A 23,535-nucleotide genomic window follows, 5' to 3' on the forward strand; every position below is an offset into this window, starting at 1 on the left:
GCCATATTGCTCCGGGGATATGCGGTGGTCATTCCCTGACCTTTCTGCATCCTCCGTATTAGGTGGGCACGGGCTCGAACCACGGTCTAATCAAGAAGCATGTGCTAAGCACTGCTGCTCCTGCCCACTTGGCTACGGAGGCGCCTGCAGAAGACATACCTACCCTCATGGCTTGAGGGACAGCATTCAGGCTGTCACCTGAATACTGATATGGTGTGTGGGCAGTCCTGGTGTCCTGAGAGCATTTATTGCTTGCCAGATAGTAGGTATCCCTTAGGCTCTGTGGTGGGTGAGGAACTTAGGCACCGAAACAAAACCTCTGAAGAATATTGATTATATGAATTTTTCTTCTGCTCCCCCCCCCCCCCCCAACATGTTCCCTACTAGAAAACTTGGGTAATGAACCAGATAATGTCACTTTGACAAATAGATGCTATATGAGGGTCCAACAGCCTGAGAACGTGATAATTCACTCCACTAGCTAGAAGACAATAGGGGAAATGTTGCCCGTCTTTATTAAAAAGGAAGGGTTGATGGATCTCCTTTAGGAGATCAGTTAATGGCCATTCAATTCATATCAGAGGTTACTGTCCCCCCCTGTCCCCCCTGGAGTGACCACTTTCAGTGATCACTTCAGTTATGGGGGTACCATGCTAGCTAACCAGGACAACATCAAAACGTTAGATCAAGATAACTGGACAAACTTTACTCGGGTATATTCTCAGTTATATTCCTTTACTCAGATATATTCTCAGTTATATTCTTTACTCAGTTATATTCCTTTACTCAGGTAAGTAAACACTAAAAAGTTAGAAACCCGATAAAATTGCTAACACAGGTTTAAACATCTTAAATTTCTAATAAATAAATATTACAGTAAATATAGCACTGTAATATATATACTAATTGATATTTCTGTTCACTGACTTTTTTTTTTGGATTGTAAAATTTAGAACAGTAAAAAAGGTAAGCAATCAATAATGATGAACATGGCATGCACAAATTGTACAAATGAGATATGCAGTAATAATTTTGCTCATTATAAATAGGAAGCTTAAAAAATAGGAGTGAACAGAAGATTCTGAAAATGTATTTGTTTTTTATGTGATTGAAGATTTTGTGGTAGGGAAATACATTTCACCATAATAACATAAACCCCCAGAATTTCATCTATTGGTATTATTGCAAATGCAGTAATATTGAGTTTACTACCCGTTTATAATTAGATTGCACTAACAGAAAGCCCAATAAACCGGGACCTGCAAATTGTTTTTATTGTTTTATGGTAGTGACCTCCAGAAATGTGCTCCTCTGCTCATGCTTCAGCCTCAAGAAATTTTTGTTCAAACTGAAAGATGTGAGCTCCTGAAAACATGAGTTGGCCTACAATATCTTGTGAATACAGCAAATGACAACAGTGTCTCTTACCAATACAACTAGTAAATGGGAAATATAGCTCTCACACACATTTGATGTTTGACATTTTTTTTTAAGCTTTGTAAACTTGTATGTATTACCACGCAGGTCGCTTACGTTCAGCTCGGTACCAGGTTTTGCATTCACCTGGTGTTAATCGCAGATGAAATTGCTCATGGGCCAACGTGAAAATTGCGTTATTCTTGCATTGTTCCCTAACATATCAGGTACATTGAAGCAAATTCATGTTGCTAAAATGCGTGTTATAGCAGAACTGACTGTATCTTTATTTCGTCATACAACATCGACATATGTGTAATTGAGAGACAGTTTCAGAATGTGATGAATCATCAGTGGGTGCCAGTAAATGGTTTCAGGTTTTTAGAAGTCAGTGTATAGACCTGTAAGTTCAACCTTCATCCATATTCATAACTCAGATTAAATGGAGACATCATGCAAGTTGCACCAGATGTGAAACTTTTCTATGACAAGAAGCTGACTTTTCTAAAGCATATTATTTCTTGTACATTTGGTTCATAACTGATAGACCAAATGTACTAGAGGCACCAACATAATTCATAATTTTGCTTCCACTTCTTGAGATGGAGATAAGATACTCTCCACTCCAACAGATTATGGATCTCAGGTTTATGCTTTATCCAGGGACAATGTTCTGCAATGACTGGATCCCACACAGCACCATGTCATTTATATAGTGACTGGTTCTTTTTGCATATCCAGTTCATATTTAAGCAAATGAATTGCCTCTTTCTGTTCACTGTGTGCATTTGACTTTAACCTATATCTTCAAAATAAAATCTTTATCTAATCATCCTCCTATATGGGCAGCTGCACTTGCTCTATAGTGGATAAATATTTATGGTACTTACTGTACAGCTAATCTACCCTTTGGCATATAGGTGCATGAGCTGTTTACTGATTTAAATCTACCAGTAGAGTCTGTTGTATAATCATTTTGGCAGCCTCTCCCAACTTGGAATATTAATTTTCCATCCTGCTGTTTCTCCTTTTGGAATTGGAGCAATGCAGTGACTCCACAATCTGTTTATTGGGAAGTTTTTGATACACCTTGTGCTCAATTTTCTGAGTTTTTCCAGTTTATTCTGTTGTATTAAAATCTGAGACAGCTACCAGTTTGGCTGCAGTCTTTCTGGATGGGACTGAATGTACAGTACAGTGCTTGCCTTAGAATATGCATATGTGAAGTGATGCCATAGGTACTTCCTGTATATTGATTCATAAAGTGTTTTGCAGGTTTCCAGGCTGATCATTATTGAGCCCTGAGACCCAATAGGTGATGTATTTTGTGTGAAACTCTCACAGGAATGTTCATGTTTGTTAGACAATGAGGTTGCAGTCATTTCTACTCCTGACTGAACACAGATTTTTCGTCCCTTATACAGACTTTTTACTCATGGTGGACATTTGGCACAGACAGGGTATAAACTTTATCTAATTAAATCTTTAATTTGATTTGCTATGGCAATGTAGTATGCATAAAACTTGCCTGGAGGAAGTTGTTTGGCCAGGGTTTGAATAGGCTACAGTTACCTCACACATTCATATATCCTAAAAGCTGAGGTTTTACCCATTTGTGAACAGTGTCACTCAACAGTTAAGCAGCATATTTTGATTACCAGCCTGCAGCTTTTTTTTTCAGGCTCTGCAATTGCACATTTTTTCTTACTAGAACGCCATAATATTGCCCCCTAGGTATATCAGATCATAGACAGCTCCTCCAATATCCAACACCTGGTTAATAGCATTTCACATTAACAGAAGTGCAGGTAGTAGTCTAAGTCCATGTTCAACATGTGTTCTAATAGTCTCCAGTCCTGGAGACTATTAGGAGGTATGTTGAACACCAGTGGAAGAGGAGGAGCTTCAACCATTAATAATGGTACCTCATTTTACTCATTTCATCTTGGCTTTTGATGGAGTGATCGTGTGGGGGAGGAGGATATGTCTATATGTTTACCATTGGTGCTGTGTTTTTGGGATTCCTATTATCCTTTCCTACACATGTAGTTATGTGTCTGCAGTAGTGATTGAGTTTTTGGCTGAGGAATATAGCTTAATCTGCTGAAAGCTTCTAGTGTGCGTTTGTTTTTATTATATTTGTAATATCAGTTTTATTTGCACATAGTTTTAATTTTTTTTTTCTATATTTTATTTTTTTTAAAATTAATTTCTAAATAATTGTTATTTCTTTCAGATGTTATACAAATAACATTCTTTATTCATTGAAGATTACGATGTATAAATTTATTAAACCAACAGTTGCCATAATCGTGGAGAATCTAAAACAATAGAAAATAGTGCCCTTAAAAATTCTTCTGTGGCACAGAATTGTGCCATCTCACCTCAGCAATTTTAATTGTAACCTAGGTTACAATTAAAATAGTTTACAATTTTGAGGGATAACAACACTAGACACTGCAGAAATAGAAATACTTAGGATGCCAAGAACAAACAATACAGCATAAACATTACATGAGTTAACCTGCTACCCCAAAAGCTGACATATTATAATATCTAAGAATCTATCTTCTGACAGATTCTTAGATATTATAAGAATATATCTGCTGACTAGTGAACTTATAGAAAAATATCAAATTTAATTGCAGTTTATTGCATTTTGTTATTAAATAGGTTTAAAGAACTTTTGCATTTTTATAGAATAAAGGCAGAAACATCAACCGGCTGCTGTTTAGGAGGATCTGCCCTTGGAAAAAGAGGTGACTATAATCTAGTAAAATTTGAATATAATCAACTTGTTTGTGCATTTTTTGTATTTCAGGTTGTCTGATTTAATTGTAAAGTGTGACAGTATGATCAAGTAGTCCATGAGAGCCTGCCATCGATTTTCAATTATGAAACAGAGTGTATGTACCAGAGTGTATATACACTTTAGGATTATTCTATAATTGCAATGATTATAGCAGTAGTAGTAGTACTAATAGAGGCATGTGATGCTAGAAAGCAAGCATATGAGCTTATATAGCATCAGCCAAAAAAAAAAAAAAAAATTTCACACAACCATTCCCTTTAAAAGTTTGTCTAATTCCTCCTTGAATTTATTTAGGCTATCAATTTCCACAACGACAAATGGAAGTTTGTTCCAGCAATTAACCACCCTCTGGTTAAAGCCAAATTTCCACACATCTATTCTACAACTGTCTTTACTCAATTTGAATTTATGCTCCCTCAGGTTCATAATCTGAGCAAGCGGAAGAATCCCATCTGAATTCAGCTTGCTCAACCCAATCTAGGCCTTATACACCTCAATTAGATCACCTCGCAGATGCGTAGTCTCCAGCTGCTGAAATTTGCAGAACTTAAGCTTTTCTTGGTAAGAGGACCTCTTTGTTCCCTTCACCAATCTTGTTACCCTTCTCTGTACACATTCAAGCAACTCTACATCCTTCCTAAAATGAGGCCTCCAGACCTGTACGCAGTAATTGAGGAGTGGCCTGACTATTGCCTTATACAAAGGGATAATCGCCCCCTTTTCCCTGCTAACAAAATTAAATTCCTGTATATCATTGACAATACCCCATGGCCTGCTCTGGCAGCCCGTCTGCATTAATCAGAAAACTTCATATCTGACAACACAATCACTCCCAGGTCTTTTTCATTTTCTACCACCCTAAGTGTAATACCACACAATTGGTACGTTCCTCTGGGGTTACTTCTACCCATATGCAGTACTTTGCATTTGTCAACGTTAAACTTCAGTTGCCACTTCTCGCCCATCTGCCCAAATTTTCTAGATCCTGTTGCAGTAGCACACTGCCATTACTGTCATTAACAACCCTGCCAACCTTTGTATCATCTGCAAACTGCAACACTAAGCCTGATATACCTTCATCAATATCATTGATAAATATACAAAACAACGGTGGGCCCAACACTGAACCCTGTGTGACTCCACTAATAACATTAGTCCACGAAGAGCAGTGTCCACTGATTACCATTCTCTGTCTTCTCCCAGTCAACCACCATTTTATCCTAGCAACTTGCTTTTAATACCATACTGCTTCAATTTGTACAGTAATCTTCCATGTGCAACAGTGTCAAAAGCTCTCCTGAAATCCAAGTATATAATATCAAAATTATTTTTTGCATTGAGTTCTTTTGTAATCACATCATAGTATTCAATCACATTTGTCAGACAAGACTTTCCCTTAACAAACCCATGCCGTGTCTGAATTATTGCTGCGGTCTTGTCTAGATGATCTTGCAATGCATCTTTAACCAGTGACTCCATTATTTTACCCAGAACAGAAGTTAAACTAACTGGTCTGTAATTACTCGTGTCACCCTTAGATCCCCCTTTGTGAATTGAGGTTTACATTTGCACATCTCTAGTCTGTGGGGACTTCCCCTGAGTCCAAGGATGCTCTCATAATTATGGCTAAAGGTACAGTAATCTTAGCTCCTTTGTTGCCTCCTTTAATACAACTGGATGGATCCAATCCACCCCAGGTACCTTTCTTTTGTTTAACTTCAGCAATTTCTCCTCCACTTTGCTCTCAGTTATTACAAAATTATAAACACCCTGTTACAGTTTGACAAACTTCTGGCATTTTCCTCACTTAACTCCTCACGTGTGAATATAGATGCAAAATACCCATTCAAATTATCAGCTATCTGAGCAGGATCATCAACAGTTGAACCATCAATATAAAGTGGACCAATCTGATTCATTCCCTTCCTTTTAGAGTTTATATAAGCCTTGCATACGGCTCCCATTTAGCCTTGCATAGGGCTCACAATACAGGTCAAAATCTTAATACTGGGATACCAGTATTCCAAAAAAAACATTTTTCACAATAAATTTTGATGACAATTAGGTGCAATAAAGTAAGGAAAAAACAAGTAATTACTTGAATTCACATTTTAAATCAAACCTTTATTACAATAATAAATATTCTAGCAAAAATTATTAAACATCCAGTTATTTTAAAAACAAAAAAATAAGCATCCCCACTACCTGTCCGAATAACGTGAGCTCTTAAGAAACATAAGCAATCAATAGCGTTTAAACTGGATCTAATTTTGGTACATATTTAATTAGCAGCAGAAAACATCCTTTTGGTTGGTTTGCTGGTTGGTGCTTTGTACTGAGATAGTCGTAGACAAGTTGCAGTTTAACCCCCCCCCTTTATTCCCTCATCTTCAAAAAATCTTATTTCCTTTTTGGCTTTTTATGGCACTATATCCGTATTAATGAAAGGAAGGATCTGATGGTTAAGCTTGGTGAGGAAACCAAATCTAAGTTGGGGGGGGGGGGTATTTATTTATTAATTTTTATTTCCCCTGTACCTTAGTATCACTGTTAGTGGCCATTGTTATGATTTTTGTACAGCTGCTCCCCTCAAGCACCGAGCCCCACAAGCTACCTGACTGCATTAAAAAATGAGATTTACAGGAGCTGAGGGATATTCCCCCCCTCCCCCCACACACGAGTATATATATTATATATCATGCACATATATATTATATGTGAGCTGTCAGTTTCTCAAGAGCAATGACACAAATATAAAACAAAAGTCATTTATCATACAAATCCACTTACAATACATAACTCGTGTTCATTTACATTAATTAAGTATTCATTTTTCTCATTTAATCTGTTAATACATGCTATCATTTCCTTAAAATTTCTCTCAATTAACAATCTCAACTCTCTTTACAGCTTCAAACACTAAACTAATTCAATCTTAATCACTTCCTCATATTTCTCTTAATCAGCAGTATCAATTCTCTTCACAACAGCAATCCATAAGTTGCTAACTTAATGCTAACAATTCCATGTAATCTCTCTTAATTTAGCAATATCAATTTTCTTTACAACTTCAACCAATAAACCAACTCAGTACTAAATATTTCTTTATTTCTCGTTTCTTTAACTTCAACCTTACTCTAAAATAATCTCCCACTTTTAAGTACCATTTCCAAAACAACACAGTTCAGAGGACTTACTTTCCCTCTCTTTCATGGTGGGATTCCTTTGTGCGGGTTCCTTCCAAGGAGTGCGGTGATGTCTCTCTCTCTCTTTCTTTTTAGTTGAACTGCATTTCTGCTGCTGTATAGCTCTTCCAGTACTGTCTTATTTTGGGATTTCAAGAACAGTTCTCTGTTAATACTGAAGGAAATTACCACAGTAGTAGTAGAAGGCAGGACACTATCTGACTGGCTTGTTATTCAACTTCTGGATTAACTTCTAGCACAGGAACATGCCCGGCAGAACCCTACACTACATAGCTGGACACTCCCAGAACTGGACCTGAACCAAACCCAGAACTACCACTGGAAGTCTGCAACCCCTCCGAATAACAACCACAAACTCCTCTTTTTGTGCGAGCACCTTATTTACCCTTGTACTACTTTTTTATATGCAAGCTTATGTGCAAACCAATCCCAGAGGAGTTTGCACGCATTTACGTATCTTCCCCTACCTAATTTAAACCTGACGCAATCACGTGTTATTCTTTAAACTCACTCTTCTTCCTTTGGTGGGAAAACAGAATATTTTTCCCACACAACAAAACACTTTCATCTTTTACCTCAAGATCACCTGTTCGCAATACCTTTGAACTGCTCCATACCCTTTCTCAAAATGCACTAAGCATCGCATCCTCAAGTAGCGGTGTAATAGAGGGATTCAACTATTGTTCAGAAGCTTTTAATTTTAACCCTTCCGCACCTGCCATACTATTGTTCACCACATTCCTTAATTGCACTACCAGGCCTACTGCCACTAATGGAAATATTTCCATAATGATGTTTTTGTTATTCCTTAAATGCTTTACTTCCCCACACACACACACACACACACACACACACACACTATACTTACTAAGAGAAATAAGATTTTATGTCTTACAGTTTCATGACATTTTCAGGTTTCCATTGCATTTGTACTGTGTGTAACAATCCTTCATTTGCAAATTCAGCAGTATTAATGATTTATTGTTGTCGATTTTATAACCTTTATGTGAATAAATCATGGATAATTATTTTTTAAATTAGTACCAAAAAACCGGTATTTTTGTATCAATACCAGGATTTGAATACTGGAAAAAAATGACTGGGATCCCGGAATCTCAGTATTGTAAGCCCTAGCCTTGCACAGTCGCTCCAGGGCCGAATTGATTGACAAGGCTCTCATCATATACTCTCTCCTATCGTGTCTGGGCAGAATTGCAGACACTTTCAAATTTAACCCTAACACAACTTTTTTTCAACTTTGGCCTGTACTTGTTAAGTAAATCTGCAGATCTTCTACTCTTAATGTCATTAGTGCCAATGTGTACAACAGTATCACCCTTTGTGCTCTTAAAAGATGATATCTGCTCTACAGCATCATCATCAGCCGACCGGGCTAGCCGAGTGGGTAAAGTACCTGCCCGGCAACCCAAAGGTCGCGGGTTCGATTCCCGCCTCGGGCTTGGATCAAAGTACTGCAAAAACCTTGGGAGGTGCAATATGGCCACAGAAGCCGATGCGCCAACAACTACCAAATCAATCAATCAAAAATCTACAGCATCATCAACTTTTGCCCCTGGCAGACATACTCTGGTCCTGTTCCATCCATCCTTTTTGAACTGTATATTACCTGCCTCTCTGGCAGTAGAGTCACTGACAATAGCTAACTTCTATGGGACCAGCGCATTCTGCCTTGGAGATTGCCACTGTGTTGCCTAATGCACAAGATTGAGCTGTGGCATTGAGTTGGGCAGCTGAGAGCTTGATGGGTCCCTCATGTTAATTTCTTCGAGGCATCTACCATACGCCTCATAATGTCCATCAGAATGCTGATTTGATGCCTAATTTTTAGACACTCTCTGCACCTAGCACATACAAAGACATCCTTCTGGGCTAGATCATGTTCTGTTCCAGAGAATTCGGCAAACCTTTCACAAGTTGCACATTTTTTTTAGGCTGTGATGCGTTGGAGAACTGCCCCCCTCAGTTCTCCCCCAAGTCACAGCACTCCTGCCACTTTGTGCCTGTTGCTTTGCTGTTCTAGTCTAGTGCATGATATTGAAAATTAATAAGATCGATAAATTTAATTAATTAATTATCGATACTACACTATCTAATAGAATCCTAAATGCAGTGATAAGTATTGCGCTATCTAGTTTTACATTAGAGCCACCTATTTACGACAATTAAAAATTTGAATTCTCTACCACTCTCATAAGAAACAATGGCTGCAGGATTTGAACGAAACAATGGTTTTACATATATGAAGTAGTAACCTACAAAAACTCTATCTAAAATAAAAATAACTAGCATAACTAGAACTATAAGGCTACTTATAAAGTACAATGTAATATAACAATTAAGTAAATAAGACGGCAAACACTTATTGCTTTTTTGGAGTCTAATTCACAGCTGGAATTTGTAAAAGAGTCAGCACCCTCTTTGTAAATAGTAACAAAGCAACCAGTTAATAAATAATGAATATATGGTGATTCAGAATTAACGCACCCCAAATCATAAGTGTTAATTTATCGTTGACAATAGTAGAATTTGTTTCTGGGTTACTAGAGTAGTAGCACTATTCATATCCCAACTGATCAACAGTTGTTTATATGTTAGTTTTCATTCACTAATCAGTAATGTTTTGTTTACAACAAAGGTGGCAGCAGCACAATTTGGCTAAGCACAGCACATGTTCATAATTGAACATCCACATTTTTATCATTTCAGACTACTTAAAATGCATAGTATACACTGAAAACCTTCACATATTACTATTAGTAGTGGCAAATGATGCAAGATAGCTTGTACAGCATCAGCCAAAAAAAAAAAAAAAAACACTTACCATATTCCTTCTAAAGTTTATTTAGTTCATCCTTGCAATTCCAGATGGAGGTTCATTCCAACAATTAACTACCCACTGACTGACAGCAAACTTTTGAACATGTCTGAACAATCTTCATATGTGGTATCAGTATTAGGCTTATTCAGCCTTAAACATCTGAGCAGATCTCCTCACATGTGTCTAGTCTCTGCCTTTTATGGTAATACTTGTTTCTCTCACTAATCTTGTTGCTCTTCTCTGCACCTATTCCAACAGATTCACATCCTTCTTAAAACAAGTCTTCCAGACCCGTATGAGGTACTGAAGTTGTGGCCTAACTGTTGCTTTATACATAGTGTTGCTTTTCAAGCAGCACTGAGGTCTCCCCCAACTCTGCATCATAGCAGTATATCACAATATGATATTATATACTTGGATCTTAGAAAGGCTTTTGATACTGTTGCACATGGAAGACTGCTGCACAAATTGGAGCAGTGTGGCATTGGAGGCAAATTGCTGCTACGGATAAAGGGGTGGTTGAGGGGGAGAAGACAGAGAGTGGTAATCAATGGACACTGCTCATCGTGGACTAATGTTATTAGTGGAGTCCCTCAGGGTTCAGTATTGGTCCATTATTGTTTTCTGTATTTATAAATGATATTGATGATGGTATATCAAGCTTAATGTCCAAGTTTGCAGACGATACGAAGGTTGGCAGGGTTGTCAAGGACACTACTGACACTATGCTACTGCAACAGGATCTGGAAAGGTTGAGCAGATGGGCTGAGAGGTGGCAAATGAAGTTTAACATTGACAAATGTAAAGTACTACATATGGGAAACAGCAACCCCCAGAGCAACGTATCAACTCTGTGGTACTACACTGACAGTGGTAGAGAATGAAAGGGACCTGGGGGTGGTTGTGCAGGCAGATATGAAGTTTTCTGAGCAGTGCAGACGGGCTGCAAGCGTAGCTCATGGTGTATTGTCGATGATATATAGGAATTTTTCTAGCAGGGATAAGGAGGTGATTATTCCCTTGTATAAGGCAATGGTCAAGCCACACCTAGAGTACTGTATACGGGTCTGGAGGCCTCATTTCAAGAAGGATGTAGAGATGCTGGAACAAGTACAGAGAAGGGCAACAAGATTAGTGAATGGAACAGAGGGGTGCTCTTATGAAGAAAGGCTAAAGTTTTGCAAATTACAGTGTCTGGGGACTAGGCACCAGCGATGTGATCTGATAGAGGTGTATAAAGCCTTGAATGGTTTGAGCATGCTCAATGCTGATGGGATTCTTCCTTTTGCTCAGAATAATCACCTGAGAGGGCATAAATTCAAATTGAGGAAAGACAGATGTAGGATAGACGTGAGGAAATTTGCCTTTAGCCAGCGGGTGGTTGGTTGGTTGGTGGAACAGACTTCCATCCCTTGTCGTGGAAGTTGATAGCCTAAATAAGTTTAAGGCTCAGCTGGACAGGTATTTCGAATGAACAGAGGGGTGAAGTGGAAGTGGTTATTTTTTATTTATTTATTTTTTTTTGGCTGATGCTGCATAAGCTTGCTTTCTTGCATCAAATGCCTCTACTAATGCTAATGCTAATACAAACTCTCTAAAGGCCAGATGGTGTGGGTTAATGAATGATCATGTTGCGTTGGTCTTTTGTTCATCCAACCACTTAGGCTAGGAGCCCATGGAATACCAACCAACTACTAGTTACTGTACAGACCATGAGGAGGTGGGTCAGGTAAAAAAAAAAAGTTTTTTGGGTCTAGGGTGGTGGATGATAAGAAGACTTCTCTACCAGGAATTTGAAGGGTGGGGGACAAAGGGGCAACCATGCAGAGGAAACCACAAGGGGGAGACTGATAAGAACAGCTTTAAGTGTTTAGGATGGTAGAGCCCACTAGATGTTAGGCTTTGTAGGGAGGGGAATGGGCAGTACCCTGGGGTGTTAGGGAGGATTTAAGTCATAGGGCAAGGGTGCCTTATGTTGGGGTCACCATCAGGCTTCTGAAATAAGAAGGATCTGACATTCTGACACAGGTCAGACTGGCTGCAACCAATGTTAGGATCCCATGCATGCTGTCAAAGGAGGAATCAGCATAGCATCAGCACAGGCAGTGGGAACATGCCTAGGTAGGTTGCACCACCAACAACAGTCATGTTTGGAGAAGTGCCTATCAACAAAATAGGGTACACACACCAATCATAAACATTATCATATTTACAAGTACACAAGATGCTTTTTTTTAATATACAGGGGATCCTCGTTATTCGAGGATAATTAATTCCAGAAAATTCCACTTAAAACGGAGAAAATTTATCGTAATGTTTATTATTTAAATAAAACTAAATGCAACTAGGCATAATATTTTAAGAGTTTAAGATTCTATATATCTATATAATATCGGTGTAGATACACCATGGACAACTCCTAAAGAAAAATTATGATAGTAGTGTGAAAAGCATCATTTCATCTGTATCTCATATTGTGCTCATCCTTCACGAGTTGCCCACGTATTGCACTACCTTGAATAAGTAATGTTTCACTAATAGAGAAGACGATTGTTACTTATTCTCGGTGGGCAGGTACCCTGGTATTGCAAGTAAAGAGTTACTTATTCGAGTTAGTGCAATACATTGGCAATTCATTCTGAAGGATGAGTAGATATGGTGTATCTACACCGATATGTTTATTATGTACTTTTACATAGTTCTCACAAAAAATATTCAAATGCTTGGTCAATTTTCTCAAGGGAAGGAAAGCTTTAATTCTTTAATTTTCAAATCCTTGTAACCGCAGGGACTCGGATAATGAATACTCTGATACCGGGGATCCCCTGTATATAAAACAAACTTACACACACACATGCAGAATGCAAAGAAGGAAGGGACAGGTTATGATATTGACTCCCCCATTGGCCCAGTTTCACTCAAGTTTACACACGGATGGGATCAAAGCACCCTGAAAGTGGACAGTGGATATTTTTCTTTGTTTTTTAAAAAAATAGAATGCATAGCACACATTTGATCACTGGTCAGTTTACACATGTAACCAATTCATTTATACTACAATTACATATTTTTTACTTTTTTTTTTTAAGACATTTATTAGAGTACACACAAATCAACAGTTAATTTGGACATTCTTATTCATTCACTCATGCAGTCAGTTCCAGTCATCAGGAGAAGTATTCCTACTGAAGGAGACTAGTTTTTTTGGGTTGCACAGCCTTGAGTATAGATATCTGTATGTGGACTTCATTGAGGTGTTTGAGAAATGAAATAGGGATATTTCTTTTCTTTTATAAATTTCACCAACTAGAGGATTTCTTAAATTAAGGGAGGATAGTTGTACTCTGGATATGATATAAGAAAATTCTCTTTTAGCCAATGGGTCATAAACTACTGGAACAACTCAACTTGTCACCCCTAATCTTGTAGAACTAGAGCTTATGTAAATTTAAAGAAGGGTTGGTCACCTGATTTCATCTAGGTAGCTGGATGAAACCAGGTGACTTTTTTTAAGGCTTTTTTTAAGGTGACTTTTTTTTTATGATGGATAAGCCTGGCATCCCCACATCATTTTATTAATACTAAAATCACAAATATATCACCTTGGTCTTCTTACTTATTTAGTTTATCAGTTTTGAAAACAAATGTATGTTTCCCTTAATCATGGTACTTCTTAATGAAGATGCACTCTTTGCTGTTCAGGGTTACCCGCTGAGCAAGTAGGTGAAATAGCAGCACAAGATTTAATTCAAGATGTGAAGAGTGGAGGCTGTGTGGATCGCCATCTTCAAGATCAGGTTTATATAATTACTTGAGCTTTTTCCCATTATTAAAAAAAAATTAACATTGGACAGTTTTTGGTGTGTAGCACTGCACTTTATATTAATTGATTTAGTTGTATTATCTCCTTTTGTCTTCATCCTTTCTGGAAGGTTTTTTTGAATAGGCTTCAATATCCTTAGAAAAAATACCATACTTTTGCATTATCATCCTATAAAGAATGTTAATATCAAGCAGAAGTAATTTTTGTGTACTTTGGTTTTGGTCAAGATAGTGTAGGCTATAATAATCATGAAGGAAGATGCTTCAGAGGAGTGTATGCTTCAGAGTATATGCTTCAGAGAAGTGTTTTCCTTCATAAGTATGCTGTTTAACATATGTTATACTCAGCCGTTACTTGTTATTTATTATTGTTGTTTGACCTACATAATTTTCAAAAGTATAATGAACACTTTTTTTATGGCATTTCCTGTGTTAGAAGTATTTCAAAATTTTTTAAAACGTCAAGTATATTCAAAAATGTTGTAGAACATAGGTTGGTAAATGTTAAGACTTAACACTGAAAACATGTGGGACTCTTAAAAAACTGTCTGGCACTTAGTGTTTATAATGCACCTGTTATGGTATGCTAAAAACTGGAGTAGCAATGCCATTAAAAGAGGAGATTGATCACTTGATGATAATAGGCTATTCTTGTCATCTTATTAATTATGTGTCCTGAAAAGTGAGCTGCATACTTCCTGTGAAAGCAGATGAATACTTGGTAGGCATTTACTACTGTTTAGAGAGAAGTGCTAAAAGTAAAAAAAACAAAAAAAACACAAAGATTTAACCCTTTGTTGTCCAGCACTGTTTTCACTGTCTTCTCCATGTGATCATGCTCTATCAATCAAATGAATAGTTGAAATGTTGATATTCAAAAATCTATTTTTGGGTTTACATGAGCTAATCTATAAAACAGCATGACAAAACAGTTTTAAAGCCCTAATGCAGTATTTCTTCCTGGAAGAAAATATTCACCTAACCTTCCATCTGGATAATTTACAATGTTTTTCATTTTAGAGCCCTACTTTTAATTCCCTTTTTGTCCTTTTGTGGGTGTGCAGAAATCCTTTCCTGCAAAACACATTCTTGAAAAAATTAATTGTCTGTTTATTCTTCAGAACAATGTTCTTTATGTCAGTTTTTTTCACTTAGTCCCATGTATATCTTCAATAACTCCAAAAATCTCCTTTAGTTCATTTAGTGAAATCTATCTTATTTTTAAGTTTCTTAACTATCTTATTTTTAAGTTTCTTAACTATCTTATTTTAAGTTTCCTTTTTACCCCCTCAATTTCTTAGAACAGTCTAACAATTTCAATTTCTCCATCAGAAAGACCCTTTACTAGATTTTGATGGCATGTTGAAATACTTCACTGTAACACAGAATATAAGTTACTTTGACTTCTGCACTGAAAAAAAAAAAAAAAAACAATGCCACCTGCCATTAACAATTGAATAGAAACATTAGTAAATATTCACTTAGTTTTTCAGATCATTTTATACGAAGTATAAATGGATGGTAGTACAATGGGAAAACAGATTTTATAATTGGAAATGCCGAGAGTTGCACCGTTTCCCACACTGGACTTGAGGAGGACAGGGAAAAAAAAATGCCTGCCATTAACTATTGAATATAAACACATTGATTTAGTTTTTTAGATTGTTTGTATTATGTACATATAAATGGCAGTACACCAGGAAAACAAATTTCATAATCGGAAATGCTGATGGTTGTAGCTGAGATTGCACTTCAAGACCAAAAAAAAAAAAAAAAAAAAACTGAGAATACCTGTTGTTAACAATCAAATATGAAGATAATTTAGTTTTTCAGATTTTTTATACGAAGTATAAATAGATTGTAGTATTGAGTCAATAAAATTGAGTCAGTACAGTGGAAAAACAAATTTCATAATCAGAAATGGTGGTGTTCTAGCACCAACAACATCCGACTGAAAGAGGACTAAAAAAAGCAATGTCGCATACACTTAAATTGAATTTACACATTAATAAACATGAATTTGGCTTTTCAGATTGTTTATATGAAATGCAAATATATGTATGGTAGTACAATAATTGCACCACTACAGCTGAAAAACAAATTCCGTAATCAGAAATGCTAATGGGTGAGCTACGCGCAACATTGGACTGTAACTGGAATTTTATAATGTTGCATTTGGCACAACATTGAACTTCAAAGAGTTCAAATTAGGTACTTAAGTCATTGGCAATTTCTGAACCTGTCATGAATAGAATCAGAAAAGTTGTCTGCAAGTGTTTACCATTAATTTGTTTGTTTTATTGTTTCCAGATTATAGCATTATCTGTGGGTCTGTTTATGGTGGCAGCATATTGTGCCCATTCTTCTTTGTTTTTTTTTTTCTCACTTGTATTATATGATGAGCTTTAGTTCTAGCTCTCTTAACTGTAGGAAGTTGGTTGTGATTGGATGTGTACGAAACAGATTTCAGTATTTATGCCTTTCTTTTTTAGCATTGTTATGTGCTTCATTCCACCATATTTTTGGATAAAGCCAGATTTTGGATGATGATGATTATTTCGGGACAGCAGATTCAGCTGCTACCATTATTTGATGTGTAATGTAGCTTGCTGAAGATCAATCATGGGTTGCAATGATGGTGGTATCTAATTGAGCTATTTCTTGATATTTAGTCCAGTTAGCCTTATCTGATTTCTGGCTTGTTCTAATGTTACTCTGGGGAGAACAAATGGTAAAGGCATGTATATGTGATCACCACTGTTTAACATAGTTAGATTATGTTTATCTAAAAATTTTTCAGTTATCTGTCCCCTGCAGTCAAGATGTTGGGAAACCCATAAGGGGAGATGGCCATTTCAGTTACTCAGAATACACAAGGGAGCAGGTATTTGTCTTACTAATTCAACTAAAGCAGCAGGGGTGTATGTGTGTGGTTTGGTGACATACAATGAAACTAATTATATTGTTATGCCAGTGGTGATGCTGACTGCAATTGCCTCTAAAGATGTTTGCAGGGATAGGTCCAGTGGTGAACTGTGAATATTTTAACAATGGGCTTGCAGTTTTGCCGACTTTTTGATGTGAAACATCCTTGGGGATTCCTGCTGCGGTTGATATCACTTCTGTGACGTCATCCGTGGCAGGCTTCCACTAGTAGTGGGATTAGAATGCGTGATGCATTTTTTGTGACTGGTATGATATCTCGAGTCAGCCTGGTCATCATGTCCCCCCTCTTTACAATGATACCTGCATACGATAGCATCTCGAGTTATAACTTTTTAGAATTTTTTAATAGTATAACGTCACAATCATACTTCCTGAAGTATGACTGCAACAATTTATTTTTTCGTCTCGCATTTTTGTAACGTTCCATTGTTAGGTGCCCCGAACAGCTGTGTATGTCGTTTCAACTACAAGGTCAGTACTTGAATCGACGCTATTTTCTAGACATTTAGATACATTGCAATCGCAGGTAAACATCAATTACTTTAGTTATCATAAATTCATTGTATCTTGTATTCCAGAAATTGTAAAAATTTGCGAATGTTCAATAAAAAATTTACAATACAAAAGCTCTGTTATTTCGTAATCAATATCCAAATCAAAATACCTAAAACAAACATGAAGGATACACGTAAAACCATCTAACGCGCATGCTCCGGTACACACGCCACTTTTTTATTCGTCTCTTTTTTTTTTTTTACCAACTAGGGAAATATAATGGATACATTTTTTTTTCATGATAAAATTTTAATATTGCGAATAAAAAATAACAAGAAATATTTCCCATATCACAAAACATTCCACAATATAAAAACAAATATTACATAAAAAACCAACTCTTCTAGAAATGGTACACAATAATCACAGATTACATAAAAAAAATTATTATACAAATATTCAAGAAAAATTTATTCTAAAAATTGGCATATACAATTTACTTCTTTATTAATATTTGTTGTTGATCTTCTGCTTTGCTCAATAGCTGAACGAAGATTACAGAGGAATGATTTGACATAACGATCCGGATCAAATTGAAGCAATGGTTTTCCATTTAGATGTATGGTCATCATAATTTTCAATGTGTTTAATTGTCAACATTATTCATTCATTTATACACTATTATTCATTATGCTGAAAGCACTGCTAATCGCAGTGGTTTCAAAGATATTTCTGGCTTTTATAATTGAAGAGGGAATTTCACTCGATTTTAAAGATAAACTGTCTTCAACAAAATCTCAAAATCATTAATTTTTATTTCATATTTTATCAGAAAACTTAAATTTCTTATTCGTTTTTCACCGTCTTGCCACGGAGACGAAAGTTCTTTCGTATTCCACGATTCCCAGTAACACATGTTTAGAATTTCTTTCAATTCCTCATCGTCAATAGTATCATTATTTTCTTTATTTAATTTAAAATTACTCTGTTGCATTAATAACTTATCCTTAATAAGGTGTCACGAGGTAATTCTTTAAATGTGTTCTTACTTTCCATTCCTTCAAATTCTTTCAACTTCAACATGCTCTCAATTTTAGCTCCATAATTTCTTACAGAATTTTTAAAATTAGCGAGGCCTATAGCAGATATAAGCTAGTCTGTAATCAGGTCACAAAGGAGGTTAGGCAGGTGAAGGCAGATTACGAGAAATGTTTGGCAAAGGATGCTAAGAAAAACAGCAAGGATTTCTTTACTTATAAACTCTAAAAGGAAGGGGATGAATCTGATTGGTCCGCTTGATATTGATGGTTCGACTGTTGATGATCCTGCTCAGATAGCAAACAAACAATGGGTATTTTGCATTTACATTCACACATGAGGAGTTATTGTTTGAAAATGGCAGAAATTTATCAAATTGTAGCAGGGTGCTTAATGATTTTGTAATAACTGAGTGCAAAGTGGAGGAGAAATTGTTGAAGTTAAACATAAGAAAGGCACCTGGGTGATGGGATCTATCCAATTATATTAAAGGAGGCGGAAAAACAACTAAGCAAACCTTTAGCCATAATTATGAGAGCATCCTTGGACTTAGGGGAGGTCCCCACTGACTGGAGATGTGCAAATGTATCCCCAATTTACAAAAAGGGATCGAAGGGTGACACGAGTAATTACAGACCAGTTAATTTAACTTCTGTTCTGGGTAAAATAATGGAGTCACTGGTGAATTCAGACACAGCATGGGTTTGTTAAGGGAAAGTCTTGTCTGACAAATTTGATAGGATATTATGATGTGGTTACAAAGGAACTGGATGCAAAAAGTAATTTTGATATCATATATTTGGATTTCAGGAAAGCTTTTGACACTGTTGTGCATGGAAGACAGCTGTACAAATTGGAGAGGTATAGCATTAAGGGCAAGTTGCTACAATGGATAAAAGGATGGTTGTGTGGGAGAAAACAGAGGGTGGTAATCAATGGGTGCTGCTCTTCGTGGACTAATGTTATTAGTGGATATCAGGCTTAGTGTCGAAGTTTGCAGATGATACAAAGGTTGGCAGGGTTGTTAATGACAGTAATGGCAGTGTGCTACTGCAACAGGATCTAGAAAATTTGGGCAGATGGGCTAAGAAGTGGCAACTGAAGTTTAACCTTGACAAATGGAAAGTACTGCATATGGGTAGAAGTAATCCCAGAGAAACATACCAACTGTGTGGTACTACACTTAAGGTGGTAGAAAATGAAAAAGACCTGGGAGTAATTGTGCAGTCAGATATGAAGTTTTCTGAGCAATGCAGACAGGCTGCCAGGCCATGTCATGGGGTTTGTAAATGATATATAGGAATTTTGCTAGCAGGGAAAATGAGGTGATTGTCCCTCTGTATAAAGCAATGGTCAGGCCATGCCTCGAGTATTGTGTACAGGTCTGGAGGCCTCATTTTAGGAAGGATGTAGATTTGCTTGAGCGTGTGCAACAAGATTGGTGAGGGGAATGAAGGGAATGAAGAGAGGCTTAAGTTCTGCAAATTGCAGTGGCTAGAGACTAGGCATCTGTGTGGTGATCTGATTGAGGTGTATAAAGCCTTGAATGGGTTGAGCATGCTGAATTCTGATGGGATCCTTCCACTTGTTTAGATTATGAACCTAAGGGAGCATAAATTCAAATTAAGAAAAGACAGATGTAGAATAGATGTGCGGAAATTTGCCTTTAGCCAGCAGGTGGTTAATTTCTGGAACAAACTTCCATCTATCATTGTGGAAGTTGATAGGTTAAATAAATTTAAGGAGGAACTGGACAGGCATTTGGAGGGAATGGTGTGATTTTTTTTTTTTTTTTGGCTGATGCTGCATAAGCTCATACACTTGCTTTCTTGCATCACATGCCAATACTACTATAGTTAGAATAATTAATTTATCTGCTTTTACCATAGTGATTCTGTAAAGCTTCTGCAGGATGTCGATCATTAGTGCTAAATCGTTAAGAAATTCCAGATTGAAAAGTCAGTTTAATTAACTTTCTGATTCAAAATGTTTGCACAAAGCGGGATAATTCCTCCAACCCTCAATTGCTGTCCATAAGCTACAAGCTGCCCATTGTGGTCCGAACACGCGACCGATCTTTATAGTTTCCACATCAAGTTCTTTAGCAATCATCCTTAACTCGCACTGGTTTTTTGGAGATTGGTGATAGTTTTTTTTTTTTTTTTTTAAATTATTGCCTGTATGCCATTATATTTTAGAACATTTTCTTCATAGTGAAAGCCTCGACACTGTTTCCAAATCTGCCAACATTTCATCTTCTGAAAGTTTACTTAATATCTTAGTTGCCTTATCCCCCCGACGTTGCTACTGTCACTAGTTCTTTGAATACTGTGCAAAATATCGGAATCACTCAGATATTTAGCTACTGTGACCATGTAAACATAGAGAAATTTACTGAAATGCATGGATCACTCATTCTCTGAAAAACATATGACTTCTTGTCGGAGTAAAGGGAAATCACAGCACAGGTTGACCAGAGGCTATTATCGTGTCAGGAAACTTGTTAATCCTCTGACTGGCTATTGAAAGCATATTAACTAATGCAACTTCTTGGAATGTGGCTGCATAGGTTTTATGGACACCATTAATATTGTGGGACGGTAATCCCTTAATTCGCACTTTCTAATTACCTAAAGGCCAGTGGTGAGGACAATGCACACAAAGTTGTATATCGTAATCCGTTCTTTCTACAGAAATTATTTTAAATGTTTCCATAGAAACCAAGGGGAATTCAAAAAAATTCCCAATGAAGAAGTTCGTTAAACAGGGGTCTTACTGTAATTAACTCAAAAATGAAGCAATCTTAAAATACATAACTGGTCGATTGTGCCATTAAAATGCTGGGGATGGGGTCCAGCTCGCCCCACCATAGTTCCAGCTGTAGATACTCAATAATTAAATTCAGGATTTCATTTGTAAAATAAATAATCGCTTCAACAATGGGCTCGCAAATTTTCAAAATAAAATAACAATGAGCTCTCGCGAGCCCACTATAGCTCACCACTGGATAGGTCTAGAGAGAATTAAATAGTTCACTAAAACAACTACTTGTCCCTCTGATGTATTAGAGGAGTTTATCTTTTCTATATATGGTGTAGTGTTTAATTGTTATAGATATTGTATCTGTCAGGTTTGTTTTTTGTATGCATACTACAGCAGGTTTATATTCACTTAGGATATTGTATAAGTCGTCTAAATTAGCATGAAGTCCATGACAGTTTCATTGAACTGGTGTGTCTGCTTAGTTATGTGAGATTATTGGGCTGTGCCCATCAATTTTTGTGTTTTATTTCTTTGGAAAGACTGGGCTGCTAATGTCACTGTCATCCTGTGTATGACAGTTAGGACAGCTTTGCATTTCATTACTACAGCAAATGTGTGTGTTCTTTTGATCTGTAAGAAGCACAAGTGTCTACGCCTCTGCAAACCGTTTGCAAATGACCAAATTTTTGGCACTAAAAACACTGGACCAGATTGGGGTAGATTAGATGTTTTAAATGTGAGTATCATTCATTGTCCGAGTAGGAACAGGCTCTCCATCTTTTTAATAATTCTTTTCACGTCTTTTTCATGTGTTTTGGTCACTTAATTTGCAGACAAGTTCATCCTTCAATATATTTAACTGGTTTCATTCTAATATTACCCCTTTGGAGGTGTTATATGGAGTAATGTTTGTGGGAATTCCACCAAAAGTAGATATTTTTAACAGTATTTTAGCATGTTTGTATCCAGTCGTTTTCTACAAATAAAGCTTCACATCTTAGTCGCTGAACCATTTTTGAAGGGCAGCTGTGTTTTCGAGACATTTCTGAATCAAAAATGGGGAGGGCTTACTCAATGTTGGTCTGTAGAGGAATGCAATATTAAAAAGAGAGGAGCCATATTATCCGTTCCTTCTTTCCTTTGTCTCTTGCCATGGAATGTATTTATGACATGTCTAGATCTGGATCAAAATACCCATAGGTGGTCTGTTTTTCTGCTGTCCATTGTTGCTGCTTTTAGCCCTGGGAGGGTGGCTTTCTTCTCCTAGGTTTATAACCTCACTACATCATGAAGGCACGATTGATGCCACCAGTGACCAAGTGATAAAGGAAGGTTAGTTGTTAGTGTGTTACCCTTTTCTTTCTGTTATGTAAGCTAACTTCTTTACTTTAGAAGAGCAAAATTAAATAACTATGGAAATTAGAAGAATAACATTATACTGTAATCAGCCACTCTTTAAGAAAATTGCTTGAAAATCAGTCAGAAATCGCTATAGTCACTCGCTTGGCACTCTGGGCCAGCAGTGTCACGAGTGTTGTCAATAAAAAGAGGGAATGCGAACTGCTGGCTAGGATAATTAATGCTGACATTATTGGACTAACAGAAACATCGTGCCACTTGGAATTTGTGGCTGGTGAGTTTCACTGTGGTATGTACAATGTATTTAGGATAGGAGATAGAGGAGGTGGCAGGAGTCATGTTTCTTATCAAAAGTAGCTTTTGCAGAGTCAGAAGTTGTGCCTGCCAGCATAAAATTGGAGTGGTGCGAGTTAGACGTTAAGGTATAATGAGAGTGGGAGTAATTGTGAAGTCATGAAGTCTAGTGTAGATGGAATGGGCAAGCAAGTGTGTCTTATTATGGGTGATTTCAGTTTGCTCCTAATTGATCAGAATAAGTGTGAGGGAAACCCATCTTGAACAAAATTTTTAAATAAACTTTATGGTTACAAGTTAGTGCAAATGCATCAGATCTGCTCACAGCTAACTACTAAATAGTTACAAGATTGAGGAAAGACAGTTGTAGAATAGGTGTGTGGAAATTTGCCTTTAGCCAGCAGGTGGTTGATTGCTGGAACAAACTTCCATCTGTTGTTGTGGAAGTTGATAGCTTAAATAAATTCAAGGAAGTACTGGATAAACTTTTGGAGAGAATGATTAGGTGAAATGGGAGGGGTATTTTTTAGGTTTGCTTTCTTGCA

General features: G+C 36.8%; 1 protein-coding gene across 3 annotated transcripts in view; it reads left to right on the top strand.

The window, feature by feature from the left end:
• LOC150087115 (RNA 3'-terminal phosphate cyclase-like) overlaps positions 1–23,535 on the top strand; it is a 197,812-nt gene that overhangs the window by 165,840 nt on the left and 8,437 nt on the right. For all 3 annotated transcript variants that reach the window (XM_090371821.1, XM_090371820.1, XM_090371823.1), the window contains 2 exons: positions 4,117–4,175; positions 13,976–14,070. In XM_090371821.1, coding sequence (XP_090227947.1) covers positions 4,117–4,175; positions 13,976–14,070 — 154 coding nt within the window. The remainder of the gene's footprint in view (positions 1–4,116; positions 4,176–13,975; positions 14,071–23,535) is intronic.

This window comes from Mastigoproctus giganteus, chromosome 4 (genome assembly GCF_048544385.1).
Source record: "Mastigoproctus giganteus isolate SK-2022 chromosome 4, ASM4854438v1, whole genome shotgun sequence".
In the NCBI taxonomy this organism is placed as follows: domain Eukaryota; kingdom Metazoa; phylum Arthropoda; class Arachnida; order Uropygi; family Thelyphonidae; genus Mastigoproctus; species Mastigoproctus giganteus.